The sequence below is a fragment of the Petromyzon marinus genome, chromosome 55, assembly GCF_048934315.1.
Source record: "Petromyzon marinus isolate PM22_M1 ecotype Great Lakes invasive population chromosome 55, UKy_Petmar_22M1.pri1.0, whole genome shotgun sequence".
NCBI classification, from domain to species: domain Eukaryota; kingdom Metazoa; phylum Chordata; class Hyperoartia; order Petromyzontiformes; family Petromyzontidae; genus Petromyzon; species Petromyzon marinus.
The window spans coordinates 7,824,951-7,840,587 of NC_133721.1; the positions used below are offsets into that span (position 1 = coordinate 7,824,951).

The 15,637-nt window shown below is 45.8% G+C and overlaps 1 protein-coding gene across 9 annotated transcripts in view; it reads right to left on the minus strand.

Moving 5' to 3' along the window:
* Nucleotides 1–15,637, minus strand: part of LOC116954442 (sucrase-isomaltase, intestinal-like) — a 382,301-nt gene that overhangs the window by 26,695 nt on the left and 339,969 nt on the right. For all 9 annotated transcript variants that reach the window (XM_032974950.2, XM_032974949.2, XM_032974952.2 and 6 more), the window contains 9 exons: nucleotides 14,290–14,374; nucleotides 9,740–9,796; nucleotides 9,123–9,247; nucleotides 8,344–8,432; nucleotides 6,144–6,193; nucleotides 4,699–4,872; nucleotides 3,735–3,878; nucleotides 1,631–1,843; nucleotides 122–276 (listed from right to left, as the gene is read on the minus strand). In XM_032974950.2, the coding sequence (XP_032830841.2) occupies nucleotides 122–276; nucleotides 1,631–1,843; nucleotides 3,735–3,878; nucleotides 4,699–4,872; nucleotides 6,144–6,193; nucleotides 8,344–8,432; nucleotides 9,123–9,247; nucleotides 9,740–9,796; nucleotides 14,290–14,374 (1,092 nt within the window). The remainder of the gene's footprint in view (nucleotides 1–121; nucleotides 277–1,630; nucleotides 1,844–3,734; nucleotides 3,879–4,698; nucleotides 4,873–6,143; nucleotides 6,194–8,343; nucleotides 8,433–9,122; nucleotides 9,248–9,739; nucleotides 9,797–14,289; nucleotides 14,375–15,637) is intronic.

A 15,637-nucleotide genomic window follows, 5' to 3' on the forward strand; every position in this document is an offset into this window, starting at 1 on the left:
ATTTAGGAGTCGAATGAACTGACACTGAATGTATATATGCATACGAAGTGTGCACGGCACATGTACGTATGTATGCATGCAATTGTGTGTTTGTTGTACGCACTGGGATGGCAATACCCACATGACTTTCCCTGTGCTTTTGCGGATGACGCGGATTCCGAATGGGCTGTCCACGAACTCCACATGGTACAAACGGGAAGCCGCGGTGCCACCGGGGACGTTCGGTTTGTTGAGTGGGACCGGAACTTCATACCGAGCTTTTGCTGGATCGTAAATCTGGGGATAAAAATCACGATTTGCGATATTTAATCCCTCTTACGTGGCTCTGAGTTGTACAGCTTGCTGTTAACGGTGACGAGATGTTAACTGTCTCGGCTGGTATACAGGAAGTCGTGGCTTCACAACTCTGACGCCTGCTGTATATTTGGAGTTTGCGTGTTCTCTCTGTCCCTGTGGTCGCATGGATTTTTATTCGGGTCCTCCAGTTTTCCTCTCCACATTTAGAATCAACGCGCGTTCAGAGTATTTGGATATATACATTTTCACGTGATAAGCTACTTCGATGAGCTATCAATTGTGGCCAGGTCACTTCTGAAAAAGAGCTACATAGCTCAGTGGGCCTTACCTGGTAACAAAAAAAAATGTCATAGTTTAATTTATAATTTGGCATGATGTCCAATGTTTCGCTCCATGCGCTGGGATCTTCAGCTTCCCAGCACATAACATGTGGCATCCAAGGGAATGGATTCCAAAATTCCATACAACAAATGATAGTACGTGAATATAATAGCTTTAGATATGCTGATGCGCATAAGCTCCCAGCACCGCCGACTGTGCGGAGAGTGTTCGTGTCGGCGCTTAGTGGTGAATATTTTTTCTCTATTTACCTTGGGAGGTCTTTCGTCTTACCCCGATCTCCAGCTTTAGTCGAATCCAGCTTTGAGAGGTTTTTATGCAAGTAATATTCAGCCAGGTGGCTCAGCGGTAGAGCAAGCAGCTTGCAATTGTACGGTTGTAGATTCAAATCCTAGTTATGGGTTGATTTAGCCCATCATCCCTCCCAGGGTAGATGCAATGCATACCACCTTGTGAGGAGGTCAACAGTGGTTATACCATGTGTGCGTCCAGTGCTCGCCAAGCTGCATTGGCTTCCGGTTGCTGAATGAATACACTTAAAGGTCGCGCTCATTACACACAAAGTGTTTGCCACAAATGCACCACAACACCTTGCTGGTCTCGTCAAGGAGCATGAGCCATCATCACGCAAACTCCGGTTATCCTCACAGCAGTGGCTTTTGGCTAGCAATCGAATAAAGACAGTCACTGCATCGCACGCTTTCAGATGTGCTTCTGCGGCCGTCTGGAATGCTCTTCATTCCAATATTAGGAAGCCACTGGAGCTCCACACTTTTAAATCTAAATTGAAAACTCTTTTATTTAGAACTGATTTTTGTGAATTTCTTTGGAACTGATTTTTGTTGTTACGTTGTATCTCCTTCCCCCAGGCACCTCCGATTAGCATGGTTGGCTACATACGGTGCGAAAGAAGTTCTACATACATACATACCGTCAAAGGAATGTGAAACTTCAACCTCAGTGCTCATTTCTGACATTTTCGTTACTTACTTACCTTGACTCTGAGGCTGTGGTTGCTGAAGAATTCGACGTCCACGTTGAGAGTCTCCACCGTGGGGTTGCTGCCGCTGTGGTAACGGCGTGGGTAGCCCGCGTTGCGCTTGATGACCACGCGCTGGCCCATGGCGGTGGGGGTAGGGGCGCCCGTCGCCTCGTAGCCGTAGCCGCCATCGTAGATGCACCACGGCATGCCAGGTGTCGCGTGCTCCTGGCACGCGGGGCAACGGAAACACGCGACAAGTCGATCGTGCTTCACCGCGCGCGTCTTGATTGTGGTCGTGATGACGATGCTTGGCTTGGTAGAGCTGCCCTCGTTCACAACCGAAGCATTCTCGGCGTACTTTGCACGTGATCAGCAACTTACATCATATCTCATCTCAACACATTTGAACGGTACATGGTGTGGCACAAGAAAGACCGTCAATGCATCACGCGTTCTCAGATGCACTTTCTGTGGCCATATGGAACGCTCTTCCATCCGATATTAGGAAGTCACTGGAGCTATGCACTTTTAAATAATCTGGATTGAAAACGAATTTCTTTTCAACCGCTTTTCATGCTTAGTTTGTTGTCCTTTCCCCGCACCTCCAATTAGCATGGTTGGCTACGTACGACGTGAAATATATTCAGCATACATACAAAAGGTTAACGCAGCACCTGGCCTGTGTAATCGCAATTGAGTAATTTTTGGGTAATTGTCAAGTTTGTAAAGTTTTGATGATGATGCCGGCATACAATGGCCAACTTGTTTCCAATGGTCTCAGGGGATCTTTACCTATCCACTGTGAAGCAGACGGAACGTAGTTTAATGGTTAATACAACACAGACCACAGTACTAACCAGGATGGCCTGCAGGATTCGAACTGCGAACCTCTGCAACAAGCGGGGAACGCGCCACGTTACTGCCCCATTAACGGTGAGGGTTCGTCGTACAGGGAACAAGGGTTAACAGGGGTTAACAGCTTACAATTGCGGTTTGGAAATTCCCTACGATTTTCAATGAAAATCATCTTGATGAGCAAAGACATTCATGGGCACGGCAACATCGCTCTGATTATTTTTTACGTCAACGAACGTGTGTATTGATACTTTAACATGTAGGCTTTCGCGACCAATCTCATCCATAAATATGTGTCGTTAAACCTGCCACCACCCGACACAGCCAATTAGTAAGGTTTGTCACGTAAACAGAACATGCAATTTCGTTAATAATACAGCACACCGGTGTGTTGGAAAGCAAAGCCACAACATTTACAATATGAGTACGATGTTTCACCAGTAATTACAACAAATATGTCTATCGCCTGATGAAGCTAGTTGTAATTTCTCAGATTGTAAATGTTGTGTCTTTGCTCTTTAACACACTGGTTAGTGCTGTACTTGTATAGTGGCATAGCGCTGGCTGCTGGCTAAAAAGGGGAACTGCGGTGTACGGAAATACGGCAGCAGGCCATGATATATACGAGAGGGGGACATCTGGGGGAAAGGTCACAGAAGGGGCCCATCGATAAGCCCCGGGAACCTGCTAGTAGGTTCCAGAAGGGGGGCGTGGCCGGGGCGGAGCGAGGCCACGCTGGGAGTACAAGAGGGGCCCCTGTGCGGGACCTCGTGGTTGTTCTTGGAAGTGGGATCCCCGTCGTGCTGCTCAAATCCATCATCGTCACCATCTCATCATCATCGTCACCATCTCCTCGTCGTTGTCTCCGTCTTCACCATCCCGGGGCGCTGTTAGTCAGACAGCCTCCCAACTGTTCTAACCAAGTAGTGCTGCCGACAATAGACGGTCTTAATAATAATAGTGTGCACCCACGTAGGGTGTGAATTATCCCGATGGTGCTTGTTAAATAAAGAAGTGCCTCTAAGTCATACTGTCTCCGAGTTGAGTGACCGCACTCGTAACGAATTGGCATGTTCTGTTTACGTGACAAACCTTACTAATTGGCTGTGTTACGCGATTTAACCCAAAAAACCTGTATCATGTGTAATGGCATTACCCCTTAACAGAACTTCCCTTTGACATCATTCCCAGTAGTATGAGCACATGGCAAAAGGAGCGGGCGTAGTGTGGCGACCGCAACGGGACACACGCATGACCGCACCTTCCATATGCAACCACGGCTTTCGCAGGTCGACTTTGAGGCATTGGCCTCCGGGTAGCAGTCAAAGAGCTCCTCCTCGGTGTACTCCCACTGCACCTCGTACCCTGAGCCCAGGCGCATGCCCAGGCCTCGGATGTGGCCCACCTGACGAAAGACCGATGGGCAGCATCTGTTAATGGTCCCTCTTTCAAAACCACACCACTTGCGCTCTTCTCAGTGATGCAAAATTATGAGTACGATGTCATGCATTGTATAGTTTGGTGTTCAACCAGGACCAATTTCGAACAAAAAATGCCTTTGAAATGCTGGGCAGTTCACCAGACTTGGCTTAAGCAAGGCTGACAGTTCACGTGAGAATGAAATTCAAAACGGGGTCTACTGTTTGCTTGCATTGAATCAATGCTGTTAAAAAAAGTGTAGCCAATGGGATGTGTGTAAAAAAACACGTGGAGCCGATCGGACAAATTATGGGAAGGAAGCATCTTGTCTGCTAATGTATTTGATTCCCAAAATAATAGGCTATAAATTGAGTGGATGCTCCCGTGGCGTAACGATTAGAACACTCTAACTTACAATGCAGACGTCACTGGTTTCATCTCCCAGTACGGCAGTTGAAACAATGGGCGAGTTCCTTAACTCCGCCCCCTCGCCTCGGTCCACCCAGCGTCACGAATGGGTTCACAAGTTCATTGGTCGGCAGGACGCACGTGGTGGAGTAAAGTGTGGGTACCCCCCACCTCTTCCAAAAAGTCTGGCCAGCATGGACCCTGAGGTCCAAAAAAACACCCTCTAGAGTCTAGAAGGGTCTCTCTAGAGCTCGTTCAAGTGGAGGCCCCTTCTGCCAGCATTGGTGTGAGCAAGCAATTGCAGGGCTGCGCCTTTATATTTTTTTCATAAGCATCATCGTTGCAGCCCTCTGCCTGCACAGTGCCTTGCGCTGCAATGACAAAACGCTGCTCCTCACCCTGTTGAATTTGTCGAAAGAGACCTGGTTGGTCGGAATGATCACTTCTCCTCCCTCTGAGCTGATGACTTTGGCACTCCCGATTGGAGACCTGAGGCCCAGCAGTCTCAGCTCATCAATGTTGATCCCGTCCGGGTCCGTGTACCCTCCGGCCATGGTGACCCGTAGTAGATTCTGTAAATCAAGTTCGTGGGTGAAGACCTCAGGACAACCCTGCAGAGTGACTTAGCATAAAAGGGGAGGGACTGGGGGGGCATCCAGAAAACTCAAGGGGGGGGGGGGGACATGACGACAGTTAATGTTAAACTAACTGTCCACAAATGTTAAACGCGAAACGGAATAATTATATCATCTGCTCTTGTCTATCATACACTCTGCTGTAGTTGAGCTCCACGGTGGCAAGATGTTAGCTACCTCGCCTTGTATGCAGGAGGTCGTGGGTTCGATCCCGACCCTGACGCCTTCTCTATATTTACAGTTTGCGTGTGTCTCTCCCTGTGGTCGCGTGGATTTTTCTCCGATTTAGAATCATTCATCTAGACTATTTGGCTGCTTAATAAATTTCCACGTGATAAGCCACTTTATTGGACGATCATTTGTGGCCAGGTCGCTTCTGAAAAAGAGCTGTATAGCTCAGAGTGTGCCTTCCTTGGTAAAATTAAACATAGTTTTTTTTAAAAATAGTTTTCACTCAGATCCTAATAAGAATGTGCCATTAGACACAGGCGCACTTCTTGCTGCTTCTCGACCAATCTGTGGTCTTCATCCTTCTTAACTGATGCAATGCACATCCACTGCACAGGCACTGGTGAGGAAGATGCCTCTTCCATGTTGACAAAGGAACCGTGAACTCACGGCACTTGAGTACAATTTCATTTCATTTTTAAAAATATAATCTGACGATTCCGAGTCTGTAGCTTGGTTGATTTTTAGTTGCACTAGAAAACAGTTTAAAATTATATTGTTAACGTACAAGCAGTGAACCATCTTGCCCCAGCCTACATCATTGACACACTGCACCCATGTCCCCTCAAGATCCCTAACATCTGGGGATGCAGATCTTCTCTGCATTGCCAGGTTGAAACTTCAGTTTGTGGGTGACCGAGATTTCTCCCAGTGTATTTACATGCTTCCGCTTGTTAAACTTTTAGTTAATTTAGCAAATTGATTCTTAAAATATATTTAGAATATAATTATTTTCATGCTGAGTGTCTGTTGCTGCTGTGTCCTGTAGAGATCCTTGATGAAAAGCGCTACATGAATGGAATTATTAGAATTTTATTAATCTCAAACTGGAGGGCCGAGCCCGGGCTGGAGAGGCACTCCTCGACGTTACGACGCTGCCTCGAGTTCCCACAGGGATCTTGAAACATCGGCGCCTCTTCTTCCGAGAGGCAGGGACACGGACACATGCCTGTGTGTGTGTGTGGCACAGCCATACTCACGTCAGTGCACTCGAACGTGTAGTAGAGGTATTTGTTTTTCTGGAACGAGTCTGTAGGCGAGGAATAGCGGCAGATATCATTATGTGCGCATGCACGCTGAACTTCGTACGCACCGTTACGTAGCCAACCGTGCTAATCGGAGGTGTGGGGGGGGGGTGGAAGGACAACAAAAGTATTGCTTCCCCGGAGCTTCTCCAGGTTTGAACGAGACACTCTCTCCGCTTGCAAGCACGTGTAGTGTGTCTCCCAACGTAGCCCCACGTGTATGCAACTGTGATGTTTACGTTATAGGGCTTGGGTGGCTGCGTGATCTCCCCGATAAAAGGCAAAATACGTTTCCGACGTATTCATTACATTACAACAGACGCAATGCACATCCACTGAACAGGCAGTGCTGAGGAAGATGTCTCTTCCATGTTGAAGGAGAAACCATGAACTCACGACACTTGAGCATTGAGTTTAGTCACAAGTGGCTTGTCAGATTCAAACCCAGGATCGCTCCGAATTAGAATCAAAATATGCATTGATACTGGAGGAATACAATGATATATTAAGATCTTTTTCACAGATGTCCAATACAAAAATATAATAGGAGTGCAAAATATAGGAAAGATGGGAAACTCACCAAAAAAGACAAAATAAAACTGAACTTTTTTTAAATTTTGTAAAGCCTACTGAGCTATTCGCTTATTTCTCAGAAGCAACCTGGCCAAAAATAATAGCTCAACGTAGTGGTTTATCATTGGAACATTTATAGCATCAAATTAATCTAAATAATCCAAATGCATGTTTCTAAATGTAGAGGGAAAAAACAGGGCAGACACACGCAAATTCCAAGCCCTTTGACTTCTGTTTGTTTACCTAGCAATGACGAACCAGTGCTTCCACGTCTATTTATTTCCTATCAAAAACCGTGACCTGCTCCGTAGCCAATGGCAGCACATAAGGTGAGTGTTCACGTAGAGGACGCTTGTCACAATACTGAGCGGCAGAGGACACTGGCCTCCACAGGGGTTGCCCGCGACCCTACGTACGCCCCGAAATGACTGCAGTAAGGACGCGTGTGGCGTGTTAACCCTATGATTGCTGTATTTTATTTGTTACTTTTTTTTTTTACTTTTTACCAGGAAAGGCCCATTGAGTTATTAGCTTCTTTTTCAGAAGCGACCTGGCCACAAATGATAGGTCAATGAAGTGGCTTATCGTATAGAAATGTAAAGTAGCCAAACACTACAAAAGCATGTTGATTCTAAATGTGGAGGGAAAAATCCACATGCCCAGGGGTAGAACACGCAAACTCAAAATATACAGCATGTATCGTCAGGGTCGGGATAAAACCCACAACCTCCTGCATACCTGGCGAGGGAGTCAACATCTCCTAGCCACTGTGGCGCCCTCCACTGCCCCTCCTGTGAAGGTTTACTGGCCTGGTTGGGTAGTTGGAGATTGTGGTCTGAGATGTGTAGTCCTAATGGACTAATTTATTTGCTGTGATAACCTTTTTTTGTCGTTTGTGCTTTCTGTTTTGATACCATTTCTTAATTTGTTTATGCATTTTAGATTGTTCTTGGTAGTAGTAGGGTCCTAATTTGCTTGGCGTGTATGTATGTGCGTGTGTTGGGCTTCTTTCGCGCTGTGCGTGGCTAACCTCGTATTTGGGTTTTGAATGAATGTACATCGTTGTGGGATGCTGTTGGTATGTATGACGTAATATAAAATGAAATTATAATTATTATCCATCCTGTCCACTGCAGTGAGTTGCTATGAATTATATGGTAATGGTGGTAATTTTGCAAAAGCGCAAATTGCTTTCTCAAGGAAAATTCTGTTGGTGGAAGGACACTCAGAAGAGGAAGCTCAACAAGTGAGTCCCTGCAGAGGGTATTTGGCCTCCTATTCCATGGCCTGGCAGGCACTTTACCCTCCACCTCACATGACCTGCTGATCAAATGACCATGGTGAACCCGTTTATACTCCCAGCTGGTCAGAGTTTGGGGGGGCGATTTAAGAAACGTGCACCATTGTTTCAACTGCTGGTGCCGGTAGATCTAACCTCCAACCTCTGGGTCGCAGGTTCAGTGTACCAACTGGTTTGCTGCGGCAGCATCCCTTGGTTTATATGACTGCTGTGAAATTATATACAAAATCACGTGAGACAACATGTGCTGTTTAAACATGGCCACATTTTGTCATCACTCACCCCTGGTCTCCCCGTCATCCCAGAAGAGGTTTCCTTGAGCCTTAAAGTCCGCATCCATCGCAATAATGAGCCCCATGGGGTTTTTCCGGCTGGTAGAGAAGAACGCACAGCAATTGGGTCACTCATTCCTCTGCAGTGATAAAACATAATTTCAACTTATCGGCCGAATTAGTGCGTGTTTACATGTGGGAGGAAACCGGAACAACACCTGGTGGTAATGCAGACCTGCGAGGGGGAAACACTGTATCCCGTACAGATGGAACAGGTGCAGTCCACATTGGAATGCATTATAATTATTATTTTACTGTCAAGGCCCACTGAGCTGTAGAGCTGTTTTTCAGAAGCGACCTGGCCACTTCGTTAATTGCTCAACGAAGTGGCTTATCATGTGGACATTTATAGCAGCCAAGTACTCTAAACGAATGTCGATTCGACATGTGGAGGGAAAAACCGGAGGACGCGGAAAAAAATCTACACGACCACGGGGAGAAAATGCAAACTCCAAACATACAGGCGTGAGGGTTTGGATCGAACCCACGGCCTCCTGCGTACCAGGCGATGGAGTTAACATCTCACCACCGTGGCCATGTCATCCTACAACCACTAACCATACTTATTTTGCATCAGGGAATAAGCTAGGAGCATTTTGCAAAGACGTCGAGCTGCAAAATCAAAGGGTACCAGGTCAACACACACATCACACGTCCTCTCCCTGCCCTGTGATGAGATGCTGAGATCAAAGTTGAATTTGCCAGGGCGGCTGAAGTTTGCTGACGCACCTGAGGTCAGTGCGCGTGGCTGGCTGCTGGGTCGCCAGGATGTGGCCTCCGCGCACGAGCAGCGAGATCTTGTCATCGGGGATGCTGAACGTGTACTGCTGCCTGTTTTTGGAAACCAATTTACCCTAGCAACGCAGACCAAAGCACAAATGCAGGCGCACACGCACAAATACATTCATGAGCACAGCAACGCGTGTTTGAGGTACAGGTATGTAAGGTAAAACATATTCAGATTTGTTTAAAGGTAACTTCAGATGTGTTTTTTCTTCGTATTTCTGGATCGTTTACGTGAAGTGTTGATTTCACATGTCTTCATGTGACGAAATTGATGCTATCCGATGTCACATGACACCACTTTTGGTGGGAAAAAGAACGCAAATAGCATAAGACAAGTGACATCATCCCCTGTGAAGTCGTACATTCAGATCAATTGGGAACACCTGCCTGGTTTGAAAGCTGCCTGCTTTTATGATACGTGTTCAAATTTAAATGCGTACATTTTGCTCAGAAATAAACCGGCAGCATGCGAGCAATGAAGCTAAACGTGAATAAAGCTACCCCTTCTGCAAAACCCGTGCTATTGTGATGTGGGTAAAACATGCATCTCGTTCACTCACCGTTTCGTAGTCGTACCACTGCCCATCGGGAATGTAGCCTTGAACTTCAGTTGTGCCCTTAAAGGGAGAAGTGGGAAAGAGGAGGAGCGAGTTGCAGACCTTGAGGTTAAATCCGACTTTAGGAGGGGCACATTAGGACTGGAGCTCGGAAGATAATGGTCGGCATAATGCCTTCCTTCTCATTTGGCTGCCCGTGTCGCCAAATTGAAGTGGAAATTGCCTCCCTCTAGCTCTGCCCCAGTGCAAAGGTGCAACGATGATTCAACCGATATGTCCGTGTGAGATTTCACGAGTAATTTATGCGGTTTCATAGGATATGGAAGTTCTAACGGGTGTGTGTGTGTGTGCACCAATTTATGTTTGATACTGGTGATGATAAACCTCTATACAGGGATATCTCTGTGAGATTGAGTCGGTCACCTCGGAATGCAATTCCAGTGTGCTAACCATTACGCCACTGTTAGAGCGTCGTATCTCATTATACATTTCACATACAATGCATTGGTCGATAAAAATAATGAAAGTGAAGGTATACTTTTAGCCCCGAGTTTCCAAACTGCTTCCAATGCAGTTCATGGCTATTTGACCGTCAGATGTTCCCTTATTGGACACAAACAGGTGAGAGCCACTACATCCTCGGGGCAGAGTAGAGGTTGATTTTAACGTCTCATCGCGAGGTGGCATCTCTTACACCGCAGTCCCCTCCAGCCACTGCACGTCATCGACACACGAGCCCAGGGCACCGGGCAACTCCTACCGCGTGTGTCTGGCGCCACTAAGTTATCAACTCCGGCTCAGTCTATGTTGGCCCAGAGGCCAACAAGAAGAGATTAAAAAAAGGTTAATGCTCCGCAGATCATTAGTTTTCTAGAGCGAGCACTCAGCCGTTGAGAAAGGAGTCAACGCTCAGGTAATTATTCAGCCACCGGTGAATGGGGCTCATCCTCAAGGCAAAGATCCCCCGTATAGCCGTAACAGACTGTTGGGCCAAGTTCTCTTAGCAAGCAGCACCTATGAAGGCCGGCATGGCACACGAGGGGTTGGTGGCCAGCAACCACGCCCGGCCGCCTTTGTCTCCCTAGTGGCGACGTTTACGCGCCACACCAGATACTCATTTGAGTCTGAGTCGACCTAGTGGAGGCCCGGGACCGGTTCAGATAATCTTTACCGGTGTTGGCCGTGAGCGGGAATCGAACTCGGGTCGCCAGGTTTGTAGCGCAGTGCGCTCACCGCTACACTACCGCTCCCCCACACACGTGCACACACACACACACATACCCATGTGCCCACGAATGAGGAGGCAGCAATTAACGCTCCAACCCACAGTTCCCTGATTGCTGAGTTGATGCGTGCATTGTCCAGATGACTTTGATCTTGTTTCCCCTCCCCCCCCGTGGTTTGGTGGCCAGACGGGCGCATTGCGGGGTGTGGATTGAGGCTATCTCGGCCAAGTTATAACCCCCCGTGGTTTAGGCAACAGCTACGGTTACAGATTACGCGTTCTTGCGAGCTACGCGCATATTGCGTGCATATCAGCGTCGCTGTTAGCCCAGCGATGTGCTTTGTTTCAGATGATGATGCGTGCTGCTAGACCAGCTTCAAAACCCCCCTGCAGAGACATTATGAATTTTCAAATGCTCAAGATCAACGTTGAAGTACTTTCGTTCAACGAACCTGATTGTACATCTCTACGCCTCTGGGTGCTTTAACAATTAATCTGATTATTCTCTGCACAAAAATGAGTTACATCTGAGCCTTTTTTTCAGACAAGCCTGTGACTTTTCCTTTCATTCGGCTGTCTGACACACACACAATTTCATCCATAACTATATTTTTTGGGGCACAGAAGGTGACCTCAATTTTGATGAATTTGTAACATTAGTTAATTGAATGGGAAAAAAAATAACAATCTGTAGGGGAAATAATTAGTGATAATGGTTTCAGTAACTCAGTGTGACCTAATTTACCAGGATCTCATGCAGGGTTCTACGAAATATAAATTCACAATTGTCATCATCAGCCATGGTCACATCCACTGTTGGATGAAAGGCTCCCCCAAGTTGTTACCATCTCCCATGATCCTGTGATGTAATGATCCATCTAGCACCTGCTCACGTGATGATTTCATGGCTCTTGGATGTGTTCCATATTCTTGGACGTGTTCCGTACATTGCTGCCACTCCATCTCTATTCTTGGCCACTGGCCATCGTCTCTTCTAGTGCCGTGCCTTGCCAAAGCCCACTTACTTTTATTTATAGCATAAATGATGCCATTAACCTCAGTATGTTATAAAGTAAAACCTAACTTTTTGTTCTATTTTACCAAGTAAGGCCTCACTGACCTATATAGCTCTTTTTCAGAAACAATCTGGCTACAAATGAAAGGTCGACAAAGTGGCTTATCACATCGAAATTGATAGCAGCCAATTACTCAATGCATGATGTTGATTCTAAATGTGGAGGGAAAACCCCAGAGGAAGCGTAGAAAAATCCACGCGACCATGAGGAATGAGCGAACATGCAAACTCCAAATATACATGCGTCCGAGTTGGGATCAAACCCACGGCCTCCTGCATACCAGGCGAGCGAGATAACTTCTCGCCACTGGCGGCGCTCTATTGCGACTTCTGGATATTCGACATTCCTATGGCAGGGAAAAGTGGGTCAATCGGACAGGGGTATTTGTTTTATCTACCCCTGATTGGGATTTAAATTCACATCTTTTAATTGGAAGCACTAACAGCCGAGTCACCCTAACCCTATCAGCGGTAGCTGGAAACGTCAATGGAAATTTATTGCCGCATCAAACCAATTTATGCGAACGGTGACGTGAATGGCATTGGAACTTGTCACCTGTTTGGCTAGAAGGTGGGATTTACATGTTGTGTGTTCTCCTGCAAAGTTATAACCTGACACTTCAGACAGCAATTATGATAATGAGGGTTGATAATGGTGATTAATGAGCTTCCATGGAAAGAGCCCGACATTAGGTTTCGTGACAAATGATGCAGGGAGTGGCAACACACGGAGAATTGTCATCTATCAAAAATAAAACTTGATTAACTATAGCCGAGCGTGCGCCCTTACCTGTAAACTTTTGCCGCATACACAGGTTTCACAAAAGCAATCCGCCCATTATTTATTGATGGATGAGGATGATGATGATTCTGCTATTCGTGGCATTGATAATGGAAATAATTGTCATCATTTATCTACCTTGGAGAGACCTACTATATATTAGATCACTCGGTGGGTGATACCGCTATGCAAGCGGAGCGCAACCACAGGCGACGGAACGACCCAACGCACATCCGTCCAAGAGCGCTGCCTTAAATAAAGAAACAAATGTATAAGAGGTGACGCTTCGGGCAATGAGACACGCTTCATCTCACTCTGCCTCCTCTCTCTCGCCTCATTGAGTGCCGTGAAGAAGGCCCACTGCCTCAGCACACGAGCCACAGTGCGTCCGTGTATATACTTCTGGGTGGAGAGAGACGGTGAGTTCTGTGAAACTCGCCCACAGTTCTAACTGCTGAGCCGGTGGAGTTGAACCAGGCAAAAAAACTTCTGTATTGAAAGTCCAGTTTGCTACTCCATGGCAGATTCCCAATATTTATGTTTAATATATATGCAAATTGCATTACAAGGATACATATCGGTAATGCAGAGATATCAAATTGTACAACCAATCCTGGGGAAGTTAAGAACAATGCTAATGATACGGGAAGAACGTCATTACTTCATTGCCATGATGATAGAACCATTCCTATAACCTCGTCTGCAACACGCACAACGCAACTTGTCCTAACACAATCTGCCTTGAGACGCTTTATACACAGCAGCCTTATCGCACGATTGCATCAAACAAATTGTCTTTGGCAAAATGTTTTTAGAACATTTTTAACGAGTGACATTAATTGTCACAGCGAGCCACATAATTTATTTATTATTATGATAAGTGATAAATGAACCAGCAATTTTCATGATTTTGAAGATAGTCCCCGTAATAAACAATTAATCAGTTAATTAGGATTAACGCCCGCATCATATTGGTCCATTAAAGGCACATGCTATTCATCACAGCTGTCCTATTGTTGTCCCACTGTGTTGAATCAATCCCTCTGCTAATAGTGTGCCACCCACTGTATTGAATTGCCCATTGTTTACAGACACTGCCAAGTGCTCTGATTAGGGGGCATTTGCTATTATTGACAAGGGGGGCCCTGCACTGGGAAATAATAATCTCCAAATACAAACTACATTGCATCTCCGGGCCTGATGAAAACCCGCCGAGTATAATTAACCAGCATGAATGTAAGTATATCGTTAGCGTTTCCACGGTAGTTATCATCACCATGAAAACGCATCATCACCATCATCAATGTCCTCATTGGAATTGAAGCTTGTCAGGTCATTCACACTAAGGACTGGCTCCCGTCACTTATTTCCTTGCCACAATGTCGACTGGAATCAAGATTTGTTTTTGTCGCTGCCAGGCATGGAACAAAGCTAATGAATACAATGGGCGAATACCACCAACACTCACTCACCGGATCAAGTACTGGGGTGATGAGGAAAGCGGCGCCCCAGAGAAATTGTCTGTCAATGCCCCACGTCTCCTGGTCAGACGGAAACCTGGGTAAATGTGAAACAAATGTAAAGAAGAGGCACTGGAGTGAATTGAGTAAACATATCTATGAACATTACTCGTGTTCTGTGTCTCCACATATACAACTGAGGATGCAGTTAGACAGCAGGCAAGCGTATGTTCAATCCAAAGAGGGCAAGTCTAAATATCTCCCTGCTCTCAAAAATAAATCATGCCGCTCATATCTATCGGCAGCTCTGAGCCAGTGGTAGGAATTCAACATTCATAGGGTAGGAAAAAGTTATTTCTGTACTACAATAACTGTTGGGAGTCCCACACAGTGCTAATGATTTCATCAACCCCATAGTCTGATGGGTTTATTCAGCCCCTAGCCTGGATTTTAACTTGCGACCTTCTGATTGTCAGTCACGTGCTCTAATTAAACCGTCACATGGCTGATAAGCGTTGTTCTTGTGTGCACAATTTTCTGATCTTACCCGGGAGGTTTTAATTGTTACTCATCTAATACAAACGATTTGACAATTATTGCCATGTTAATATCCCGTAACTTTGTAAGTGTATTTTTGTGAGTTTTTGTCCACTGCTCAATTTAGAGTACAAATAGAGATCACTTCAAACTATTGTTTTCATTTAACATCAATTCATTTGTCGCATTGCCTAGCGGTTAGTCTTCAAATGCTCATCATTTACTTTACTCATCTCTTGTTTCTACTTCTAAAGTATTTTGTCATGAAATAAGATGTATATATATAAATCAATTCAATAACGATACAGTAATTTGCAAAATAAATGATAATTCGTCTATAGTGGACCTTATGTTGTACAATTTAGCAGAGCATCACCAGAGCTTGGCAGCTATACTGTCGACATGAACATCTTCATGACAAATCCCATGAATATCTGCAAATGTATTCAGTTTAATAAAAACGAGCGTATTATCAAAACCATAGGTCCCTGGTGCCATCCAATCAGAATGATCCCATACTGAGGAACGCATAAGCTCTTCATGTGACAGATTCACTCATGCATGGAGAAAACGAGGATTATCATAAGGTAGATGGTTTACACAACAACACCCGTCGTTTACCACTAAGTGACAGTGCCGTCACCACGCTGTTTTTGCCATGCTAACTGCACTTTGAGGCCACGTGAAGTGCCGAAGACCGGTTGGCAGGTCACAGAACAGACCCAGGTGCCATGCGTTAACTCACTGAGATGACTGGCAGATGCACCAACTGTGCTCCCAACTCTGCCAACTTTCTGTGTTTTAGCTGCCCGGCGCTCCACTA